Here is a 23262-nt window from a genome sequence, read left to right on the forward strand (position 1 = left end):
TGGGGTATGCCTGAGGAAAACCACTCCCTTTCCCATCCCCCACACAAATCAGAACAGCTAGCAAGTACACAGTCTGTAAGACACCTAAGAGAACAAGTCACTGCCTTCTTAAGGTCACAGACTTTATTCCTATAACCATAGGGCCTGAGAATGACTGGAGCAAGAAGAATTTCATCTGAGAGTGTCTCTTATGGGAAGGACTGTTCATGGAAGGATGGGAACAGAGGACAAGGAAGATAAGCTCTTCTGGCCCTAAGAACAAAACACATTTACTCCAGCAAAGCAGCAGATAATCTGAAAACCCTCTGGAAACTGAGCCTGCCTGCACAGCCCCTGAAGCAAATGGGCAGAAAAGCACTGCCATCTGGCACAAAAGGGAATTCAGATCCAGAACAGAACCAGCAAAGTATTTAAAAAAATAATAATCAATTGTTCTGGGACTCACAAACAGGCATTTCTAAGGGAAAATGCATACCCAAGATAAGTAGTGGTGCTTCCTGAGAGAGCTGACAGGATTACAGAGCTGCTTACCTGCTTCAGTCTAGGCCCTCACTTGCCCTCTACATTCTTAACTTGAGCAAGGGACATGACCTTCAGGTCCTGTTCTGGGCTCCAAGGGCTCTTAAAGTCTAGGGGCTCAGCAAGCTGACGCTAACCTGGGCCATGTCCTATCTATCTGGCAACCACAGGAAGTTGCCTCCACACAGGGGCAAAGCTGGTCCTCAGTCCCAGACAGCTGGTCAAGAGAGGTGGTGTGGGTCTGCACTGGCCCTCAGCACTCCTGGATGGGGGCAGGGAGGATGGGAAAACTTTGCAAAGCCAAGCAGGGGCAAGCCTGGGTGAAGGGCAGGGTCTTGTTTACTGGATGGTCAGGCAGCGGTGGTTGAAGAGCTGGCAGATGACAGTTGGGTCAGCCACAGTAGACGTGTCCCCCAGGTCGTGGTCATTCTGAGCAATCTTCCGAAGCACCCGCCTCATAATTTTCCCTAGGGGACCACAGCCTTCTGGTTATGTGGTGATAGCACTGACCCACTCCAGCCCTGCCAAAATGGCTTCCATCCACACACATTCTGCCACCACTAGGCCTTGGCCAATCCCAAACCCAATCACTTGAGGCCTTTGAACATACCTGAGCGGGTTTTAGGCAAGCCAGGTGCATTCTGGATATAATCCGGTGTGGCAATGGGGCCAATTTTTTCTCTAACTGTAACCAACAAATCATTAAGCATTTCTTCAGTATCATTAGCCAGGCTCCCAAAACCATGGCTTTGTTCCCCACCTATTTTCTCTTCAAGGCTCTGCCCACAGAATCATTCTTAGAGTCACTGCCTTTCTCTCTCTTTTTTTTAAGTAGGCTCCATGCCCAGTGTGGGGCCCAGTGCAGGGCCCGACCAACATGGGGCCTGAACTCACAACCTTGAGATCAAGACCTAAGCTGAGATCAAGAGTCACACACTTAACTGGCTAAGCCACCCAGGCACCCTGGTCTTTCTCTCTTTTCAACACACTTCTACTATCTCATTTCGTATCAGTCTTCCTTCATGGAACTCCAACTCTAAGAATCCACCTTCTAGAGTTTAAATCCCACTTTATTAGCAGTGTGGCCTTGGGCAAGTGATTTAACTTCTCTGAGCTCCAATTTCTTCATCTTTAGGATGAGGTAACAATAGGATCTATTTCACAGTGGTGATTATAGGTATAAAATGGATTAATGCATTTAAAGCACTTAGCCCAGTGGTGGCAAAGAGAATTCTATAAATGTCAGCCATTATTATCCTAGTGGAGAGACTAGAGGAGACTGAACGGGAAGGTGGCAATCAGCCCCGAAGACCCCCTAGGATCTGGTTTATAGTTTGGGGGGCAGCTTGCTCTAGCCTCTTCCCAACAACTTGCTGTGGTAACTTGGCCATCAGGACAGTCCCTACAGTCCCTGCTTAGGGAGGCTTCTCACTCTGCTTCTTGAGTTCCTCGATGAGGGTGGGGCTGAAGGTGTAGCCATCACACAGGGTGACAAAGCAGTAGAGGCATTCGCCCTTCACAGGATGAGGATGGCCGACCACAGCTGCCTCTGCAATAGCCTCATGTTCCACAAGTGCTGACTCCACCTCTGCTGTGCTCAGCAGATGTCCTTGTCAAGGGAAAGAAAGTGCCATGAGAGAGATCCCATGCTCTACCCCAGCCCCTGTTCCATCTGTGCCTAGAGGGCTGTCCTGGTCTGGTCAAATGGGGAAGCCCCTTCATTCATTCCTCACATGATCTGCTTTGGTTGTCCCACCATCCTGGTTCCCCTCCTCTAAGCACATTCCAGTGTTTATAACTCTTCCTCCAAAACCTCTACCCAAAACTGAATGCTGCACTGTAAGTATGGTTTGGCCAAGGACATCCTGGTTCTCTTGGAAGGCTTTAGCTGGGACTTGCTGGGGAAGTAGTGCTAATAAGAAGGGAAAACAGTCCCTGGCCCTTACCAGATACATTCAGCATGTCATCAATCCTTCCAGTGATCCAATAATAGCCATCCCGGTCCCGTCGGCAGCCTGGAAAGAGAAGAAATACACAACATGATAAATACCTCACAGTAGGGTACACGATCCATATTATCAAACTGCTACACCCACTGCAGTAGTCTCCTAACAATCTTCCTGCTTCTATACCATGGTAGCCAGCCTCCAAGATAGCCACACTGATTTCCACTTTCTGATGATATTCAGACTTCTGTGTAGTCCTCTTCCTCATTGTACTTGGGTTAGTCTGCATGATCAACAGAATCTGGCAGAAGTAATGGGATGTCGTTTCTGACATTAGATTATAGAAGACGCCGTGGCTTCTATGTTGGTGGCATTCTCTCAGATTTATGCTCTGGGGGAAGTCAGCTGCCATGTCATGAGTAGCCCTGTGGAGAGGTGAGGAACTGAGGGCTGCTGCCAACAGCCACATGAGTGAGCTTGGCAATAGGTCCTCCAGGCTCAATTAAACCTTCAAATGACTGCAGCCCCAACCAACAGCTTCACTGCAACCCATGAGAGACTCTCAATGAGAATTTCTGACAAAGCCACTAACAAATTCCTGATCCTCAGAAATTGTGAGATATCTGTCATTTTAAGCCGCCAAGTTTGGAGGTAATTTGTTCCATGGCAACAGATAACTAATATACTCACCTAAAGTCTGTTCTCCATAAATCAGTTATTTTCTAAACAATAAACCAGTTCTTGTCACTTGTCTGCTTAACAACCCATAAAGGTCTCCCCCATTGTACACATTTGGATTTTGGATAAAATCCAAAGTCTTCACCATGACCCACAAGGTCCTACATTATCTACCTCTCCAACTTCATGTAATATTCTTCCCTTCCCTTTGCTCACTATACTTCAGCCACACAGGTTTTGGTCTGCTCCTCAGACATTTCAAGCTTATGTCTCTGCACAGAACACTCACTCTTACTCCAAAATTTTCCCATGCCTGGCTGCCTTCTCACTCTACAGGTCTCTGGTCAAATATCACTTCCACGAAGACTTCTCTCACCAGCCCATGTATGGTGGCCATTCCTGCAGACATCCTTTATCCTGTAACACTGTTTATTTTTCTTCATAGCACTTGTCACTAAGATAAGCTTATTTACTTGTTTGCTGTATTTATTGTCTATCTCCCTTTGCCAGAATATAAGCCCTGTGTGAACAGAGGCCTTATCTACCTTATTCATGGTAATATCCCCTGTGCTTAGATCAGTGCCTAGACATAGTAGGTAATAAATCGTTATGGATGAATGGATTGGTGGATAGAGTCATGGCCAAACACAGGCTCTAGACATGAGGATGCACATGACATAATAATACATACTGCTGCATGCCCCATCTCTTTTAGCACAGGAACAATGGAAACAAGAACCTCTTTCCTCATATATCAAATCATATTGTTCCATGCTGAGACTTTCCATACAACACTCATACCTGCTGTTACAGTCTTCCGTATAGCTCTGCCTGGATATTAGGCACTGACACATAGAATACGTTCCTCTCTCTGTTACTCTTCACCCCTAACCAACTCTTCCTGAAAAAGGAAGGGGAAGATACATGTCTTGGTGGGAGGTGTGGGAAAGGGATAGCTAAGGCTCACCATCTCCTGTCACATAGTACCCAGGGAACTTCTTAAAGTAGGTGGCCTCAAAGCGTTCATGGTTCCCATAGACTGTGCGCATGATTCCTGGCCAGGGCTGCTTGAACACCTAGGGAGTGAGAAAGGCACAGTGGTCACATCTGCTACACTGCCTCACTGGAAGACAATCACAGTCTTGCCAAACCTGAGAAGAAATGGCTTGAATGCCCTTTCTGAGAAGTAGAACAAAGTACAGGCTTCAGAGATAGACAATCCAGGTTTAGAATCCCAGATCTACCATTTACTAACTGTGTGACCTCAGGTTAGTAACTTTACCTCTCTAAGCTTCAGGATCCTCTTCTGTAAATCAGAGAAAATAATCTCAACCTCCCAAAGTTGTTGGGAGGATTGAATTAATGATATGTGGAAGCTGTCTAGTACAATGTTTTTTTTATTAAAAAAAATTTTTTTTAACATTTTTATTTTTTGAGAGACATAGTGTGAGCAGGAGAGGGGCAGACAAAGAGGGAGTCAAATTCCAAAGCAGGCTCCAGGCTCCGAGCTGCCAGCACAGAGCCCGATGCGGGGCTTGAACTCACAAACTGTGAGATCATGACCTGAGCTGAAGTTGGACTTAACCGACTGAGCCATCCAGGCACCCCTGTCTAGTACAATGTTCTACTAGTGATAAGCATTTAGTAAATTTGAGTCTCCTCAGGAAATCAGGTCCAGTTTGATATAAGTGAAGATAGTCACATAAAAATGAATAAATAATTATTGCCCCAATTAATAATATCCTGTTGCAGTAGACTGATGAGATACATGAAATTTCCAGGCTAAGAGTCAAAAGGTCTGGATTTATGTCCTGCCCTTGTAACTAACTTGCTCTTAGTAAAGTAGGATGGAAGGGGGGCGGGGTAGGTTATCTTCCTACAAGTACTAATACAAAAATCACAACATCTAACATTTGTTAAACACTAACTTAGATTCTGTGCTAAATCCTTCACATGGGTTATCTAACCAATCCAGCAACTTTAGGAGACAAGGGTACTACATAACCCTATATTACAGATGAGGAAATTTAAGGTTCAGAGGTACTAGGCCACCTATCTGAGGTCCCAGAAGGGGCAGAGCCAGGATTTGAACCCAAGCAGGTTGACTCTGGAGCCTATATGATTTTCCACTGTTTTAAAGACTCCTTTCACACTAGAATATTTGTCAAAGGAAGAGTTGGGCCTAAGTTTTCTGGACCCAAAAAGGCATCATCAGGAATCTTTGAGCAGAGGCCTCAAGAGCCAAAGTGGGCCAAAAGGCAGAGAGGCAGGCAAAGTATCCAGAAGGATTTCCTCCAGGGTCTCTCTGCAGAGGATAAACTCTCAATCATGGAGCTTTACCCACAAGCACCCACCAACAGAGATTAGGTTCTAAACTCTGAAGCAAAGTACAACATTCGTTGCAGTACTCTTTCCCCCCAACTCCTAAAAGACATCCAAGGGTTAGGGCCTTACCAGGTAACCTTCAGCTTCACCTTCCAACTCTTCCCCAGACTCATTCAAGATTGCAGGAGCTACACCAAAGAACGGGAAGGTCTAGAAGCAAGCAGGAGACAGGACTCAAGAACAGGAATGTGGCAACTCTGACTCAATTCTCTACCTCTCCCAAGGATCCCCAGAGCCCCAGATTCCTCACACATATCAATCTAGTTCCCCACCCTCTGCCTAGGCCAAATGTCCCGAGATTCTATTCCTGCTTAGCCTAGGACTAGGCAAGGAAGCCACACTCACAGCAGAACCAGGCTTCATTGGTGTGGCACCAGGGAGGGGGGTCAGCATATGGCCACCCTGTGGAAGTCAGACATCAGGAGTTTGAGTCAGTTTTCCCACACTGTCCCTGAGCCCCAGCCTTCTGAATCCTTTACTCACTGTCTCTGTCTGCCAGAAGGTGTCCACGATGGAACAGCGCTGGGCACCAACCACCCGGTGGTACCACAGCCAGGCCTCAGGGTTAATGGGTTCACCCACTGTGCCTAGCACCTGTAAGGATGCCCGGCTATGCCTTGGGCAGGGGAGTGGAGAAAGAGGAAGGCTCTGAGTACCATTGGGAACCAGGAAAACATGCCTAGGCTCTTCTGCCCCCTCCCCTATTCTAGGCCAAGGAGTTGGAACAATGGAATGGAAAAGACTACACAAAGGTCAGCACCTAGCTCTGAGGAACACTCATGGGGCAGCAGCCAGGAAGGGGGGGTCTCACCTGGTGACAGGCTCATCTCCAAACTTCATGAGCAGGCGGATGGCCGTAGGTGCTGTATAGAACTTGGTCACCTTGTACTTATCCACGATGCTCCACAGGCGGCTCACATCCGGGTATGTGGGAATCCCCTCAAACTAACCCCAGTGAAGGCTGGTCATTCCCAGTCCCTTCCCAACAGTCCCTCAGTTCCCCTACCATACCCTCAGGCTCAGTATTTTGCCCCTTCTAACAAACCCATGTCTTCACTCCCTTACCAGATAAACCAAGAGAACTTCCCAGTCAGTATATATAACCCCCTCAGAACTCCCCTTTCTCCAGGAAACAGGTCATTGTATAAGTACCCCTGTCCATAAACCAAGTGGCCTTGGGAGTTTGTCATCTATGACCATCTTGTCCATCCCCTAAGTAAGCCAAGTATCCTTGAGTCCCAGCTCCCTTCTCACCAAAACACTGGTGGCACCATTGGCCAATGGCCCATAGGTGACGTAGGAATGGCCGGTGATCCAGCCGATGTCTGCTGTGCACCAGAACACATCCTCTGCGTGGAAGTCAAACACATACTTGAAGGTTGTGGCCACATAGAGCATGTAGCCCCCAATAGTGTGTACTACACCCTGGAGGAAGAATAGGGCCTCAGGTTGGGGCCTTGGGCTCACCCCCACAGACCACCAAACATACATAGGCTGGACAAAGCTAGAGGAAGATCCTCCTCAGGGATTCTAGCCCTGCCAGCACCCCTTTCATAGCATCCATCTCTCTTCTATCCCTTTTTCTCCATGTTCCCATCTCACACCCATACACATGCATAGTCAGCCTGTCATTCATATCCATACCCTAAAATGGTATTTCTGAGCCACCACTTTCACACACATGAGCACTTCTAGAACACTCACATCTAACAGTGTCTCTGTTTTATATTTATGCACACACAGTCAATTACACATTGACAGAGTGAGAGTGGGAAAAGAAGATAATCTTCTTTGCTTCCTCTACCAGTACCCCATCCTTAGGAAAAAGAGGCCAAAACTGTGCTTCTAAAGCCCCACTAAGAGATATTCAAGCATATAGAGAGAAGAATTTAGGGATGAGGTGAGTGGAAGGTAGGATGATAAATCTTTTAAGTTGATGGAAAAATCAGTTTTGTTTCTGGCTCACACACTGTGCCCTGGGAAGGACTAGATGTTAACAGTGTGACTTGTGGAAGGAACTGAACTCTAAGAGACATAGTCTAGGAGTCCAGTAAGAATCCCTGTGGCCAATCTCCATTGGCCTTGAGTTCACAGCACAGCTCTCCTTCAATCAAACCACAGGGCACAGACAAGGAACAGTCAGATACATGAACTGATCCTTTTCTCCTTTTCTGGGCACTCATGAAAGCCCCCACCTAAACTATCTCACCCTGGGCATCAACATTTAATGATTGAGGATTTATGTCTTTTTCAAATTCTTTTTTTTTTTTAAATAGAATGCAAGTAGGGGAGAGGGGCAGAGGGAGAGAAAGAGAGAGAGAATTTTAAGTAGTCTCATGTTCAGCACAGAGTCTGATATAGGGCTCAATCCCACAACCCCAGGATCATGACCTGAGGCAAAATCAAGAGTTGGATGCTTCAGGCGCCTGGGTGGCTCAGTTGGTTAAGCGCCAGACTTGGCTCAGGTCGTGCTCTCGCGGTTCATGATTCAATCCCTACATCGGACTCTGTGTGGGCAGCTCAGAACCTGGAGCCATCTTCAGAGTCTGTGTCTCCCTCTCTCGTGGCCCCTTCCCTGCTCACACTCTGTCTCTCTCTCAAAAATAAATAAAGCATTAAAATTTTTTTTAAAAAATTTAGATGCTCAACTGACTGTGGCACCCAGTCTCCCCGAGGATTTATGTCTTAATTTGATTTAGAAAAGGTAATGTGACAGTTCCCAAACTCAGGATTAGAGAGTAAAATCTGTATCATCATTCTTCCTCAGAAACTCATTTCTCACCACTACACAGTACACACACACACACACACACACACGTACGCACGCATGCACACACGCACATACTTGCCTTGGGTTTGCCTGTGGAGCCACTGGTGTACAGGATGAAGAGTGGGTCCTCAGCATCACACCACTCAGGCTCACACTCATCCTCTGCCTCTTGCATGAGTTCATGCCACCACAAGTCAATCCCTTGGTTCCAGGAGATCTGCAGGGGTAGGAAGACAGGAATGGGCAGGGAAGAACTGTAACAGCTCAAGACAGGAGTAGAGACCCACCTACCTGGCACCTGGGATTGGGGTAGTAACCCCAGGTGGGGGTGCTGGGAGGGAGGAAACTGTGAGGGTGGAATGCAACAGAGAACAGGAGCAGAACAGCAGGCTTCTTGGGTACTCCTAACACCCTACTCCAGAGCTCCTCTTATGTGGTATCAGGTTGAGGAGGGCACCTTGGTTGGTCCCTTCTCATCCTTCAGTTCGTAGCTTAAATGTCACCTTCATGGAAGGGTTTTCCCTAAACAGTATCTGGTAGATTCCCAACCCCATCCGCACCTTGGTTATTTTTCTTGATCACAACACCATGTTTCCTTCCTATACAGTACATATTTCCAGTTATTTTATTTAGTTATTTGCTTGATTACTGTCTTCCCAACCAAATAATGAACTCTATGAGTGCAGTGGCATGTTTGGCTTCTCTCTCTCTCTCTCTCTCTCTCTCTCTCTTTCTTTCTCCCCAACAGTGAGCAAAATGCCTGGCACTCAATACATACTCTACATTTTTTTTTTTTGGATGAATGAATATACACACACAGGCCTACATACAAACATATGTACTTATGGGACTAGTGGCTTATCAGCAGGGATGCAGACACCACCCAATTCAGAAATGCAAAATTAGTCAGAGCCTGCAGGTGAAGCGGGCACCTGGCCCTGTTAGTATTGAAAAAAGTCAACAGCTTTTGGTCCAAGCGCCTTTTCCTGAATGTCTAGACCTTATCCACATCTGCAGGTTTGTACCCTAGCTCCACCCCTGCCTTTACACCACTGGTACCAATGGGTTTCCCACAGACATATTTGTTTGAGGTTCCATTCAGCACAAAACCTGCTTTACGTTTTACGTGGAAAAGGACCAACATGGACTTCTCCCAGGAGAGGGGTGTCCCCCTCTACTGGAGTGTCTTTGATAACTACTTCTGAATCTGTTATCCTGAAATTTTTCTAGCCTCTCCTTGAAACTATTTTACTTTCCTAGTTATATCAGCTCTCTAAACAGCCACCTTTCTGAGTCTACCCTGTGCTAAGGGAAGTTGAGATTCCCTGAACTTGTCCAAATATTACACTGGATCTCAATCCTGGTTCTGCCACTTCCTAACTACATATGACCTTGGGCAAGTCACTTTACCTAAAGTCGGTTCATTTTAAAATGAGGACAGTTCTGGGCACCCGGGTGGCTTAGTCGGTTAAGCATCCGAGTTCAGCTCAGGTCATGATCTCATGGTTTGTGGGTTCAAGCACCGCATTGGGCTCTGTGCTGACATGACAGCTCAGAGCCTGGAGCCTGTTTCGGATTCTGTGTCCTCTTCTCTCTCTGCCCCTTGCTGGCTCTCTCTCAAAAATAAACATTTAAAAAAAATTTTTTTAAATAAATAAAATGAGGATAATTCTTCTTTCCCTAACGGTCTCACAGGATTTGGAGAACATCAAAAGAAAAAGGCATTATCTGGTAAACATCAAACCTTGAATTGTCCTTTGGAGTGGGAAAGACTGATGAATGTCAGGAAGGATAGAAGTTAGTTCAGTTCCACTGAACTCCTCTAGGACATAAATTTAAGGGTGTGATAATGGGAACTGTTTTGGGTTTGCTTTAGCTATCACAAAGTCCTTTCATATTAATTAGCTTCTTGTATGTTCAATGGCCCTGGCTTGCAGGTAGACATGATCATGTAAGAGAAACACCCTACTCCCTATTCCCAATGTATAGCTATATGCTAATTTACTGCGTACATATTTGGTTTAAAAACCCCCAAGTGTTAAACACATACCTTGATAAATTATAAAATGATTCTCCAGCCACTCATCTCTTTCTGTACAATCTGCCCCTTACTTTAGAGAATTTGAAGTTTCTGGCACATAAACATCACAAGAATGACAAGCCCAGGCTGAATAAGGCACCATTAAAAAGAAGAAGAAGAAGGAGAAGAAGAAGGAGAAGAAGAAGAAAAAGAAAGAAGAGAAAGACACTGCCCACAAGCTAGAAAACACTAAAACACACCTTATTTTTTAATGGAATAGCCACAGGGGCCTACACATACATTATCACATGGGCACTTTGTTTCTGCCAAATGATCTACTTGAGATGAGGGCATTAATGTATTTAAGCAGAAGAGTGTCAGTATTGCTTTGGGCAAATGGTACTTGTCTACAGTACTGGTGTGAATTGTCATAGAAAAGGCACTAGGTACATGTAAGGGCAAAGCAGAGTTACACTGTGGCAATGAGGAGATTCTTGTAATCTTGCAAAATGGTTTCCTTTGTGGGTATGTGGGTGAAAAGGGCCAGTATTCCAGGTGTGGAACCGATAAACAGCACCAGGAAGCAGGGTGAGCTCAATTAGTGGTGCAAACTCGTTGGTTGTGAATTGGGTGTGTGCCTATGAGGGCCCAGAGCTTTGAACCAGGAAAAGATCTCAATTTTCTGAAGTAAGAATGGAGTTGGCCTTTGTCCTTGGACCAGGATAGCCTCAGGGAAGGCAACTGCCAGGTATGAGAGAGGAACGTGAGGAAGCTCATAGGTGACATAACTGAGAAGAGTACCTCCAAATTGTGCCAAGTGCTCCCTTGAAAAATGCTTAAGGATGATGGGGTATAGAGCTCTCCCGAGATTTCTGCAGCTTTGACTGCTATTATCAGACCAATAAACCTGGACTTCGTAAGCCTACTCTTATGGTCTTTGGTTTTGGGTAATTGACTATTTTCACTTCCAAGAACCAAAAGTTCAGAGCCTGTGGCCTAAAGGTCTCTGGTATTAAGAATTATAGGAGCTTATTTCTTTTCTGGTTTCCCTTTTAGAAATGCCAGGCTGTCTGCTAAGTTAAAAGCAATAAAAGCTACGGGGTGCCTGGGTGGCCCAGCCGGTTAAGTGGCCGATTTTGGCTCAGGTTTATGATCTCACAGTCTGTGGGTTCAAGCCCCACGTCGGGCTCTGTGTGGACAGCTCAGAACCTGGAGGCTGCTTCAGATTCTGTGTCTCCCTCTCTCTCTGCCCCTCCTCTGTTCATACACTCTCTCTCTCAAAAATAAATAAACATTAAAAAAAAAGCAATAAAAACTAACATTTATAGTTACTATGTGTCAAAAACGTTATATATACTGACAAAACCCTATCAGGTAGGAACAATTATTATCATTATTCAACAGATGGGGAAACCGAGGCAAGAGAGCTTAAGTACTTTGTCCAAGTTTCCACAGTAGCAAGTGACAGCACTAGGATTTGAACCCAAGTAGTGTGGCTCCAGAGTCTATACTCTAACCACTGAGTTTGTTACCCTCTTTCAAGACAAATGTCTTAGGTCTCTGCCTGACTTTTAAAAGGAAAGTAATATACCCTGGGAATCAGATCTGTCTCCACCATGCTATGAGAACAGAGAAAAAAAGATTATATTTACCCTTAGCCAAAGGGGTTAATAATAGAAGACTTAGAGTAAGAGACCCTATAAGGAAGGTAAAATTCAGAGGAATAATGAATTTTATGTTTTGTTTTAATAGAGGAAGTGATTTCCTTTCAAGCATGTATTATCATCTCTCCATTATTGATAAGGGAACTGAAACCCAGAGAGGAGAAGCAACTTATTCAAGGTCATACAGCTAAAAATCAGTCTCTGGGGCCGCCTGTGTGGCTCAGTCGGTTAAGCATTGGACTTCAGCTCAGGTCATGACCTAATGGTTCATGGGTTTAAGCCGCACATCAGGCTCTACACTGTCAGTGTAGAGTACGCTTGGATTTCTCTCCTTCCCTCTTCCTCTCTCTCTACGCCTCCCCCACTTGCACTTTCTTACTCTCTCTCAAAATAAATAAATAAACTTTATTTTTAAAAAATTGGTCTCGGGGCGCCTGGGTGGCGCAGTCGGTTAAGCATCCGACTTCAGCCAGGTCACGATCTCGCAGTCCGCGAGTTCGAGCCCTGCGTCAGGCTCTGGGCTGATGGCTCGGAGCCTGGAGCCTGTTTCCGATTCTGTGTCTCCCTCTCTCTCTGCCCCTCCCCCGTTCATGCTCTGTCTCTCTCTGTCCCAAAAATAAATAAAAAACGTTGAAAAAAAAAAATTAAAAAAAAAAAAAATTGGTCTCTAGGGGCGCCTGGGTGGCTCAGTTGGTTGAGCGTCCGGCTTCAGCTCAGGTCATGATCTCACAGTTTGTGGGTTCGAGCCCCGCACTGGGCTCTGCTGACAGCTTAGAGACTGGAGCCTGCTTCAAATTCTGTGTTTCCTTCTCTCTCTGCTCCTTCCCTGCTCATGCTCTGTCTCTCTCTCTCCTTCAAAAATAAATAAAAACATTAAAAAAAAATTTTTTTTTTTAAATTGGTCTCTGGACTCTAAGTCTAGTCTCCCCTCTATTCTAATCTGCTTTGAGCCCCCATTTAGGAATCTCCCTTCTCAGAATCGCCTACAATGTAATTTTTAGTCAATCTAGCACTTAATTATATCAGAGAGTTTATGTGCAGTTTATAAATCCTAAAGTACTATATAAAGGTATTTAGGAATTTTCTTCCCTGTTGTCCTATATAAAACTGAGGTTTTCATCCCCAACTTGATGGTGAATTCCTAAGGTCAAGTTCTGTGCCTCCTCTACTTGCTCTCCTCCTATCTCCCAGGGCTCTGCCCCAGCTAAGTATATAGTAAAAACTTTCTGACAAGTTACTTGGTTATCTCTCCCACAGAGGTCCTAAGCAACAGGAGTGAAATGGGATGCCTGTTGCTACCTTTCTGAGATTCATGCTCTATGCCAGTTCAGAGAGGTAGCAACAGGCATTTTGTTTCATGACTCTTCAGAGTGACTTAGATGGCAAAGGACCCCAGGGGGCAGACAGGAAGGGGTTAGGACTGGCAGCCACCTCCATGGGGAAAACAGGCAAAGAGCAGATGGGAACACAGACAAACACGCAGAGAAGCAGTACCCAAGGCAGTGCAGAGGTGGATACCTGGGGCCAGATGCGTTTGGGTTTCTCTTTCAGCTTACCCTGTTAAGAGCCCATGGAAAGGGTGGTGAGCAGGGTCTGTGTATAGGGAAGTGGGAGGGAAGGGTCAATGTGTTCCAAGCCTTTACTGCCTCCTTTCCTTTAGGCTCCCCAACCTATATTTTCCTGATCTTGTTCCCAGCATCTATACACTCATAATCCCTAATGCTGAATGGGGTCTCCAATCTCCCCAGAGTGGACTATAGCCCTATGACCATGCAAGGCCCCTCAAGTCACAGAATCTCAGGAATGCTTTGTCCTTCTGGACCCTGGAGCTTTCATCCTTCATGCCCTTAGACCTTTGGACTTTTCCATCATTTCCACTAAAAGTGCTGGATCCAAAGCTAACAAGGGCCATATCTTGAGGGCCAAATTCTGGTCCTTCCATCGTGGGACCACATAGGTAGCCCATTCCAAGACATAGTCCAGTATACGGTTACCCAAATAGCCCATTTCTTTCTTTTTTTTTTTTAAATTATGGTTGACTAAGCCCATTTTTAACCTAAACCCAAGCCCTGAAGGTCCCTTATACCCACCAGGATACCCCAACCAGCATAGAGTCTCCCTTATAATCTCTCCTGCTAAGTTCCCACAGTAGGAGAGACTCCCTACTGACATTCAAGGTCAAAATCCCCCAGAGGAGGAGGCATTCCTAGGACTGTTCCCAGATCCTCTCAGCATTGTGATGAGGAAGCAAAGGACATTAAGAACTTCCTGGACAGGAAGAGGGAGCCAATTTGAGCCTAGATGAGAGCAGAGCAGTACCAGACTCACCTGCACATCCGGGCATGGCCTCTTAATGGGGGGAGACTGGCTGGGAGAGTCACCTGTGCCCAGCTCTGCCCGCCCCAGGTGCTTGACCACAATGCAGCATCTCACAGGGAAGCCCCTAGAAGGAAAAACCTGAAGTAGTAGGCTGCCTTGCTCAAAAGAGAATTTGGCAGGACCCACCCATGTCCATCTAGGATAGAAGGGACAAAGGGAGTCTGGTACTGGCGAAAGGCCCAGCTGACCAAGAGCAGTAGCCAACCAAATACACTTACTTCTCCCGACACTTCTCCAGGGCCTCGTCAGCCAGTTCCTTCAGGTTCACAAGCTTTTCCCCCCTGTAGAAGGCATCTTTGGGGAGCAATAGACATTCCAGGACTTAGAAAGGCACCACACTCCTAGCCCCTTATCCCTAGTGAGCACAATGTTCATGGAGCCCTTCCTGAGGTAGGCCTCTTGATTCTGGCTCTTCCAATTGATTTGAGCTGAGAGAGTCATGTGAGGTGGAATCGGGAGGTAAGGGTAGGCAGTGCCTACCCTCTATGCTGAGCAGTCACAAATACCAACTAGCTAATTAGAGACCAAAACTTCAGGTGTGGAGGTTCTGGAAAAGGGGTGAGAGAATTAGTCACCTGTAGTGATAAGAAGGCTGCAACTGGAATCCAGGATCCGTTCACATAGAGACTCTGCAGAGAAGCCTGCAAACTAGGGAAAAGAAGGAAGACTAAGGGAGAGGAGGACCTAGAAACTGAGTAAACAAGGAAAAGAGACACTTTTAAAACCTTCAGGGTTTCTAAGCCACGGTCCTAGAAGAAACTAGGTAACTGATATGGAACAAACATTCTAAACTCCTTAGTTTGGTTCTTAAGCTCCTTCATCATCCAGGCCCACCCTAACTCCCCAGAGCCCCATCCCCCACTAGGTCCCTTTTTCCAGCCCAAATTCCTACCACAATGGAGTGCAGAGCCCCAAGGCGGGCACACGCCAGCATGGCCACCACGAGCTCTGGTATCATGGGCATGTAGATGGCCACCCGGTTGCCCTTCCGAATACCTGCAAATAAAAGACACAGATCATGCACCATGTACCCTTCCTGTTGCTACTTGCTCCTTCTCATTCAGCTACTGCTCACTGCACAGCTGACCTTTTCTGTTCTCCTAGTACCACATTCCTTCCATTCCTTGTCTACTTCCCCTAAGTCCTCAGATATCTCTAGGCAGTCCCCTCCAGTCCCCTTCTCATACCCCTGCACTCACCCTGTTTTTGGAGAACATTGCTGAATCGACACACTTGGATCAGAAGCTCACGATACGTGATCTGGGTGGTCTCCTCTGGTTCATTGCCCTCCCTGAGATACATCAGAAAGAATCAGTCATTAGGGAAAATATATATATTCAAACAAAAAACAGGAGCAGTCATATATCCATTTGGTAACACCAAGGCTCCTTGTGAATGTCCTGTGAGGGTGAGCTATCTGCCATCACACCTTATTCTGACTGGTCAGATACTTTAGCATTTTAGGGGCACCTGGGTGGCTCAGTCAGTTAAACATCTGACTCTTGGTCTCGGCTCAGGTCAGGATCTCTCAGTTCGTGAGTTCAAGCCCTGCATCAGGCTCCATACTGACAGCACAGAGCCTGCTTGGGATTCTCTTCCTCTCCTTCTCTCTCTCTGCCCTTCCCCTGCTTGTGCACTTGCTGGCTCTCGCTTGCTCTCTCTCTCCCAAAATAAATAAACTTAAAAAAAATTAAAATATACTTTATACACAAGATGTGTATCATTGGATAATGTACTTCCATTTGCAAGCCTCACTTAGGTTGGTAAAATGGGATGATGATCACTTCTCTTCCATCCTAGGGATGTATTAAGCAGAAATGGTATCATAGATGTGATTCCTCCTGAACACTGTGTCAAGACTGCATTGGTGTTATTCAAAGTGGGATCTCCAGATCACCTGCACCCAAGGGAACTTATTAAAATACAGATTCCTGAGCTCTACCACAGATATACTAAATCAGAATCTCAGGGTCCAAGAATCTGCCACTTTATTACAAGCTGGTATAAAGGTTCACTTGGTGATTCTGATACATATTTAAAGTTTCAGAATCACCACCTTCTATCAGCTGATTTCTGTCTACCTCCTCAGCCTTGCCTCCTACTCCTCTCAGCCTGGTTTCCTTCAGTTATTCCTTCATTTGTTCATTTGCTTATTCAACAAATACTATATGCTATATACATGTATAGAAATAAGGCACTGATGAACAAGATCCCTGACAACATGGAGCTTATATTCCAATGACAGTGCAAAAGTATACAAGTAACAAATACAGCCAAGATCATTTCAGATAATAAGCATTATGAGGGATATAAAGAATGATATAATGGGGTGCCTGGGTGGCTCAGTGGGTTAAGAGTCTGACTTCGGTTCAGGTCATGATCTTGACATTCATGGGTTCAAGCCCCACATCAGGCTCTGTGCTGACAGCTCAGAGCCCGGAGTCTGCTTCTAAATCTGTCTCCCTCTCTCTCTGCCCCTCCCCCGCTCACACACACGTGCACATGCACACACTCTCTCAAAAATAAATATTAAAAAAAGAATGATATAATAACGAGTGACTGATGAGAAATACATTTTTAAAAAGATATCTTAATGAACTTTCATAATTATACGTGAAGATTTAACAATAAGAATATTCCTCTGGTGTTTTTGTTTTCAATTTTATGATTTTTTGAATAATACATACATACTAATGGTACCACATAAAAAGATACGAAATGAAAAGTGTCCATCCACCCCTACTCCTCAATCACTGCCAACTGGCAACCACTGTTAGTACTATGTTGTGTAACTTTCCAGAAGTAGCCAATATGTAGATAGGACCATTCCTAATAGGTTGGAGGGCATAGGGCAACTGAACTAATGTGGAATGACCAAGATAATCACTTTAGAAGATTACACTGTTAGCATCTTTCATAAGGTCCTTGGGATATCACTGAAGATGGAAATTTAAAAACTGAATTAAAAAATTGAATTTTAATGCTGTTCAGAAAAGAGGTAAGCACCTCACAGTCCCCAACAAAGCACCTTAGGTGGGAAGAGGTGGGAAAGAGCTGTTTTAACCATGGGACAGGCTGTTATGGAAACACATATACATGCATTTATGTTTACATATTCTTGTTTTTTCTACATAAATGATGGCATACAATACATACTGTTCTGTATCGTGATTTTTAAATTTTTTTTAATGTTTATTTATCTTTAAGAGAGAGAGAGAGAGACAGGGCATGAGTAGGGGAGGGACAGAGAGGGAGACACAGAATCCAAAGCAGGCTCCAAGCTCTGAGCTGTCAGCACAGAGCTCGACATGGGGCCTGAACTCAGGACCTGAGCTAAAGTTGGACGCTTAACTGACAGAGCCAGCCAGGTGCCCCTGTATCATGGGTTTTTTTTTTTTTTCTTAATGTTTATTTATTTATTTTAAGGGGGGGTTGGGGAAGAAAGAGAGGAAGAGAGAGAGAATCTCAAGCAGGCTCACTGCTGTCAGCAAAGAGCCTGACATGGGGCTCAAACCCACAAACCATCAGATCATGACCTGAGCTCAAATCAAGAGTCAGATGCTCAACCAACTGAGCCACCTGGGCACCCCTCTATATAATGTTTTTTACAGAATATAATATACATCCAATAAATGACACAAATCTTAAGTATAGAGATCAATTATCTTTCTTTTTTAAAAATTTAACAATATACCTTGATATTCTCCATCAAGACTTACAATGCTATTTTATTTTCTTTGTCATCTGCATAAAGTTCCAGTTTATATGTGCCATAGTTTATTTAACAAATAAATGCTTCAATAAATATCTTTATTCATGGGGAGCCTGGGTGGCTCAGTCGGTTAAGCATCCGACTTCAGCTCAGGTCATGATCTCACAATTCGTGAGTTCAAGCCCTGTGTCAGACTCTGTGCTGACAGCTCAGAGCCTGGAGCCTGCTTCGGATTCTGTGTCTCCCTCTCTCTCTGCTCCTCCCTTGCTCACGCTCTGTCTCTCTCTCTCTCCTTCAAAAATAAATAAAAACATTAAAAAAATTTTTTAATAAAAAATAAAATAAATAAATATCTTTATTCAAATCTCATTTTACTCACTTGCAAATAAATATAACAGTAGGATGAATTACTAGAAGTGAAACTGTGGATTCAAAGGATATGTGCATTTTAAATATTGATAAACATTAGAGGACAACTACTTTAAGATGGTCAGAGAAGGCCTCCCCCTGGGATCTGAGTAATGAGAAGTAGTCAATTATATGAATTCTTTAGAAAAGTATCCTGGGCAGAGAGAACATTGAAATTTGGAAAGGCACTGAGGCAGTAAAAAGCTCGACCTAGTCAAAGAATAGTAATGAAGCCAGTATGGCTGGAGCATAGCGAACAAGAAGAAAGGTAAGAATGACAGTTAGGCAGCAGTCAGATCACATAGGGCCTTGTAGGCAATGGTTAAGAAGACTGAAATAGCCCTCCCTAAATACTGCAGGCCATTGTGCTACTTCCCTTTCCTTACAACACGGAGTACCTAAGAGGGAGGTAACTAAAACCCAGAGATGTAATAGCTAGGCCAAGGTCAAACAATAATAACTGGCAGAGTCAAGAATAGATCCTCAGGTTTTCTCATTTCAAGGCATGACCTTTTTGCCTCATCGTGTGAAGGACAGGGACTAGCAGGGAAACCAAGCCTTGGAGGTTACACAGATTATCAGCCTCTTTCCAGCTCCTGGCTTGATGAGTCAGTTACTATCCTTTCCTTGGCTTAGCCCTCCTAGGGCTGAGAGGAGCCAAGCACAGAGAGCGCTCTAAAATGGGAAGGAACACAGAGAGAGAAGCTGGCAAACAGCCCTGAATGCCAGAGGCAAAAAGCCATTTTCTTAACTGGCCTACTGATGAGTACCACAGAAACTTCAGAACATCTCCAGTTATGGCTAAATGCCAACACATTCCACACACTCGTGCACACATGTCCCCACATATGTACCATATACCAGCTTGTTTGTGTACACTCACATGCATAAAATCATATATACTAATAATACAAAATGTTGTAGTCACAAGAGATGCACAAACAAGGAGAAATACAGGGACCCAGGACTCAAACATGGGCCCATCTGCAAGTACATGTACCACACTTATGTACAAAGCTTGTCCTTCCCAAAATTCTATCACATCATTGTTTTGTTTTCTTCATATAACTTTCCATTATTTGAAATTATCTCATGTATTTTATTTACTTGTATATTATCTGTGTCTTTTATTAGAATACAAACTCAATGGTAACAGAACTTGTCATCTTGTTTATTACTATCTCCCTAGAACCTAGAATAGAGCCTGGTACATAGAAAGTGCACAGGAACAGAGGCACCTGGGTGACTCAGTCAGTTGAGCATCGACTCTTGATTTTGGCTCAAGTCATGACCTCACAGTTTGTGGGTTTGAGCCCCATGTCAGGCTTTGTGCTGTCAGTATGGAGACTGCTTGGGATTCTCTCTCTTCCTCTTTCTCTGACCCTCCCCTGCCTGTGCATTCACCCGTGCACACACACACACACTCTCTCTCTCTCTCAAAATAAATAAATAAACTTTAAAAAAAAAGTTAAGAAAGTACACAGGAACAGATAAGCACAAACCTATACAAGAACTGCTTACCTGAGCCCACTTCTAGTTACTTACACACACACACACACACACAGTGTACATTCCTCTCTCAGACTCTAGGCTCAAGTTACGCATTATTGATATAGGCACCTTACTCCTTTCAGTGTCTTCTTTCTCTGACATACACACCAGATTGGGGCCCCTGGCTCTTTAGGAGGAGAAGGTGAACAGAATACTGGCTTACAGGGGTATAGCTCAGGAGTAGAGCATTTGACTGCAGAATACTGGCTTACTACAAGCTCCCAAGCTCTCTAGGGTATTAAGAGTTTAGTTGTTTTTTTCTTTTAGTGTTTATTTACTTATTTGGAGAGACAGAAAGAGCTAGTGCATGAGCGGGGGAGGAGCAAAGAGAGAGGGGGAGAGAGAGAGAGAGTCCCAAGTAGGCTCCGTGCTGTCAGTGCAGAGCCCAACTGTGGGCTCAATCTCACAAACCGTGAGATCCTGACCTGAATCAAAATCAAGAGCCAGACACTTAACCAACTGAGCCACTCAGGTGACCCAGATGTTGAGTTTTTAAAAGAATATTCAGTTTAGTCTCCTAACTCCAAAGAGATCCAAAGAAGCCATTTAATGTGCTCAAGGTCACATGGTGGGTTGTGGCAGAGTAGATCTCACTTTCCTTGTGTCTATTGGTACTACCTTGCATTACCAAAGCCCCATTTATTGGGGCTTCAGAGTTCCCATTACACCTTGGGCTCTTAGAGGGCAGGGATCATGACTTTTTCCTCTCAGTCTCCTCTAAATTCAGTTGGTACAATAGGTACTTAAGGTTCATGGATTAATCATAGAAAACCTGATAACTGATTAATGACAGGGAAGACTGGGGCTCCCCTCTATATGACAGTCATTGGATTGGAGATTTTAGTTCCCTAGACTAGCAGAAAAGTAAGGCACAGGATAGGAGGAAAGAGGTGGAGGAAAAAATAGGTGGCAAAAACTAGGCTCCTCACAGAAACAGAGCGCAGGATCTAACCTGGTGGGTTAGGCCTTCCAGAGGAGAAATAACCAGATGAGAAAAGGAATCACACCTACTATGAGAGGACAATCTGGACTGAGCTATTTATCCTGGAGAAGAGAAGATACTGAGACACAAGAGTAAGTCTCAATATCTGTACCTCTGCTGCCTCCACTCTGGTTCAGGCAACCTTCATCTATTGCCTAGATGACCACAATGCCCCCGAACTGGTCTCCCACTTCACTCTTACCCTCTTCTAATCCATACATCATCCAGAATAATCTATTAAGGACATAGACTGATTACATCACCTCCTGTTTAAAATCCTTAAGTGGCGGGGCACCTGGGTGGCTCAGCCTGTCAGGCATCTGACTTTAGATTTCGGCTCAGGTCATGATCTCACAGTTCTGTGAGTTTGAGTTCCGCACTGAGCATGGAGCCTGTTTGGGATTCTCCCTCTCTCCCTCTCTCACCCTCTCTACCCCTCCCCGCACTCTTGCTCTCGCTTTCAAAATAAATAAACTTTAAAAATAATAAAAAATAAAAACCTAGGGTGGCTTCCATTGAATGTAGAAGAAAATCCAAACTTCTACTATGCCTTGTATCTTCTCCAACTCATCTTGTCCCATCAGAATGGGACATTCTACTCAAAAGACTCCAAACACATTATGAGCCTTCTGACTGATAGAATATGCCATGTTCTTCCCCCAGCTCTTCAAATGGTTTGCTCTATGTCATGTTTCAGATCATCCTAAGTAGCATCAGCCTTTCCTGTTATTCTTCATCACAACACTATTTATTTTCATAGCATTTTTCTCAAGCTATAATTGTATTATTATTATTATTTTTAATTGTCTGTCTCCCCTACTAGACTGTAAGTTTCCTGAAGGCACAGACCAAGTTGGTCTTATTCACTGCTGAATCCCCAGTGCCTTGCAGAGAAACTTATATATAGCCAACGTTCAATAAATATTTGCTGAATAAATAAACAAACTGGAAGGATTATTATGGGAAAGAAGCAGACTAGTGTTATGTAACTAAATGGAAGAGGTGGGGCAATTGGGAGAGTTCAACATAAGGAGAGCCTTTCAAACTGTCAGAGCTATCCAATGATAGAAGGTACTCCTTCAGGAGCTTCCTAACTCTGGAGATATGTAATATCTGGGATCTGCAGGGATATTAAAGAGCAGACTCCAAAACATGGTTGGAACCAAGCAAGGCCAGTGTGTCTCAAAGCATGGTCACACAGTGTTAATAATGCAAATTCCAAGGCCCTGCCCCCACAGAGCTGCAGTGTAGGATGGTACAGATTGGGCCAGGGAAACCCCGACACCTACTAGATCATTCTCCAGGGAGTGGGGGCCTTAGAATTCTCATTTTATATGCAACTCATGTGATTCATATTTTCTGAAGTTTGAGATGACCTTTAAGGCTCTTCCAACTTTGAGATTCTTTGATTATATAAAACTAAGAAATCATATAAAATGTTTTCTATGGTCCATAAAGACTGCACAAATGGGAGGCACTCAGATGTAGGTATACCCTCAAGTCACTTTCCCTTTCACCAAGGAGCAGGGAGTGGGAGTAATATAACTTGACCAATTAGCAGCCTAATGTTCCCCCTGGGCACTCCTGTCCTAGCCACGGTGAAGAGGGAGAAAGGATGAAGGAGGAGGGGGGAGGAGGCACACTCCAAAGACTGAATCATAAATCACTTAGAATGCCAGAGGAGGGAAAGGCTTTTGATGTCCACTACCCTTATTTACAGATGAGAAATCTAATGCACAGATGGGAAGTGATGGCTTCAAGGTTACTTATCACATTAGTAGTCCCATTATTCTAAAACAGTGCTATCCACTATTGGTGGGAATGCAAACTGAGGCAGCCATTCTGGAAAACAGTATGGAGATTCCTCAAAAAATTAAAAAATAGAACTAGCCTACAACCCAGCAATTGTACTACTAGGTATTTATCCAAAGGATGCAGGTGTGCTGTTTCAAAGGGGCACATGCACCCCAATGTTAATAGCAGCACTATCAACAATAGCCAAGGTATGGAAAGAGCCTAAATGTCCACTGACTGATAAATGGATTAAGAAGATGTGGTATATATATACAATGGAGTATTATTCAGCAATCAAAAAAGAATGAAATTGTGCCATTGCAACAACGTGGATGGAACTAGAATGTATTATGCTAAGTGAAATTAGTCAGAGAAAGACAACTATCATATGACTTCACTCATATGTGAAATTTAAGATACAAAACAGATGAACATAAGGGAAGGGAAGCAAAAA

General features: G+C 44.5%; 1 protein-coding gene across 2 annotated transcripts in view; it reads right to left on the reverse strand.

Moving 5' to 3' along the window:
- Positions 1-101: 101 nt before the first annotated feature.
- Positions 102-23262, reverse strand: part of ACSS2 (acyl-CoA synthetase short chain family member 2) — a 50647-nt gene continuing 27486 nt past the window's right edge. The window contains exons 3-19 of one of the 2 annotated variants that reach the window (XM_047069800.1): positions 15561-15652; positions 15254-15357; positions 14937-15009; positions 14580-14655; positions 14311-14425; positions 13501-13539; positions 8378-8515; positions 6783-6953; positions 6340-6473; positions 6012-6144; positions 5874-5930; positions 5598-5678; positions 4111-4219; positions 2466-2534; positions 1952-2128; positions 1130-1204; positions 102-986 (exon numbers count right to left, since the gene is read on the reverse strand). In XM_047069800.1, coding sequence (XP_046925756.1) covers positions 859-986; positions 1130-1204; positions 1952-2128; positions 2466-2534; positions 4111-4219; positions 5598-5678; positions 5874-5930; positions 6012-6144; positions 6340-6473; positions 6783-6953; positions 8378-8515; positions 13501-13539; positions 14311-14425; positions 14580-14655; positions 14937-15009; positions 15254-15357; positions 15561-15652 — 1771 coding nt within the window. In that variant the 3' untranslated portion in view covers positions 102-858. The remainder of the gene's footprint in view (positions 987-1129; positions 1205-1951; positions 2129-2465; positions 2535-4110; positions 4220-5597; positions 5679-5873; positions 5931-6011; positions 6145-6339; positions 6474-6782; positions 6954-8377; positions 8516-13500; positions 13540-14310; positions 14426-14579; positions 14656-14936; positions 15010-15253; positions 15358-15560; positions 15653-23262) is intronic. The other variant, XM_047069801.1, reaches the window with a different exon arrangement.

This window comes from Lynx rufus, unplaced genomic scaffold (genome assembly GCF_022079265.1).
Source record: "Lynx rufus isolate CCGP_SWC_20201006 ecotype Redwood Valley unplaced genomic scaffold, mLynRuf1.p SCAF_8, whole genome shotgun sequence".
In the NCBI taxonomy this organism is placed as follows: domain Eukaryota; kingdom Metazoa; phylum Chordata; class Mammalia; order Carnivora; family Felidae; genus Lynx; species Lynx rufus.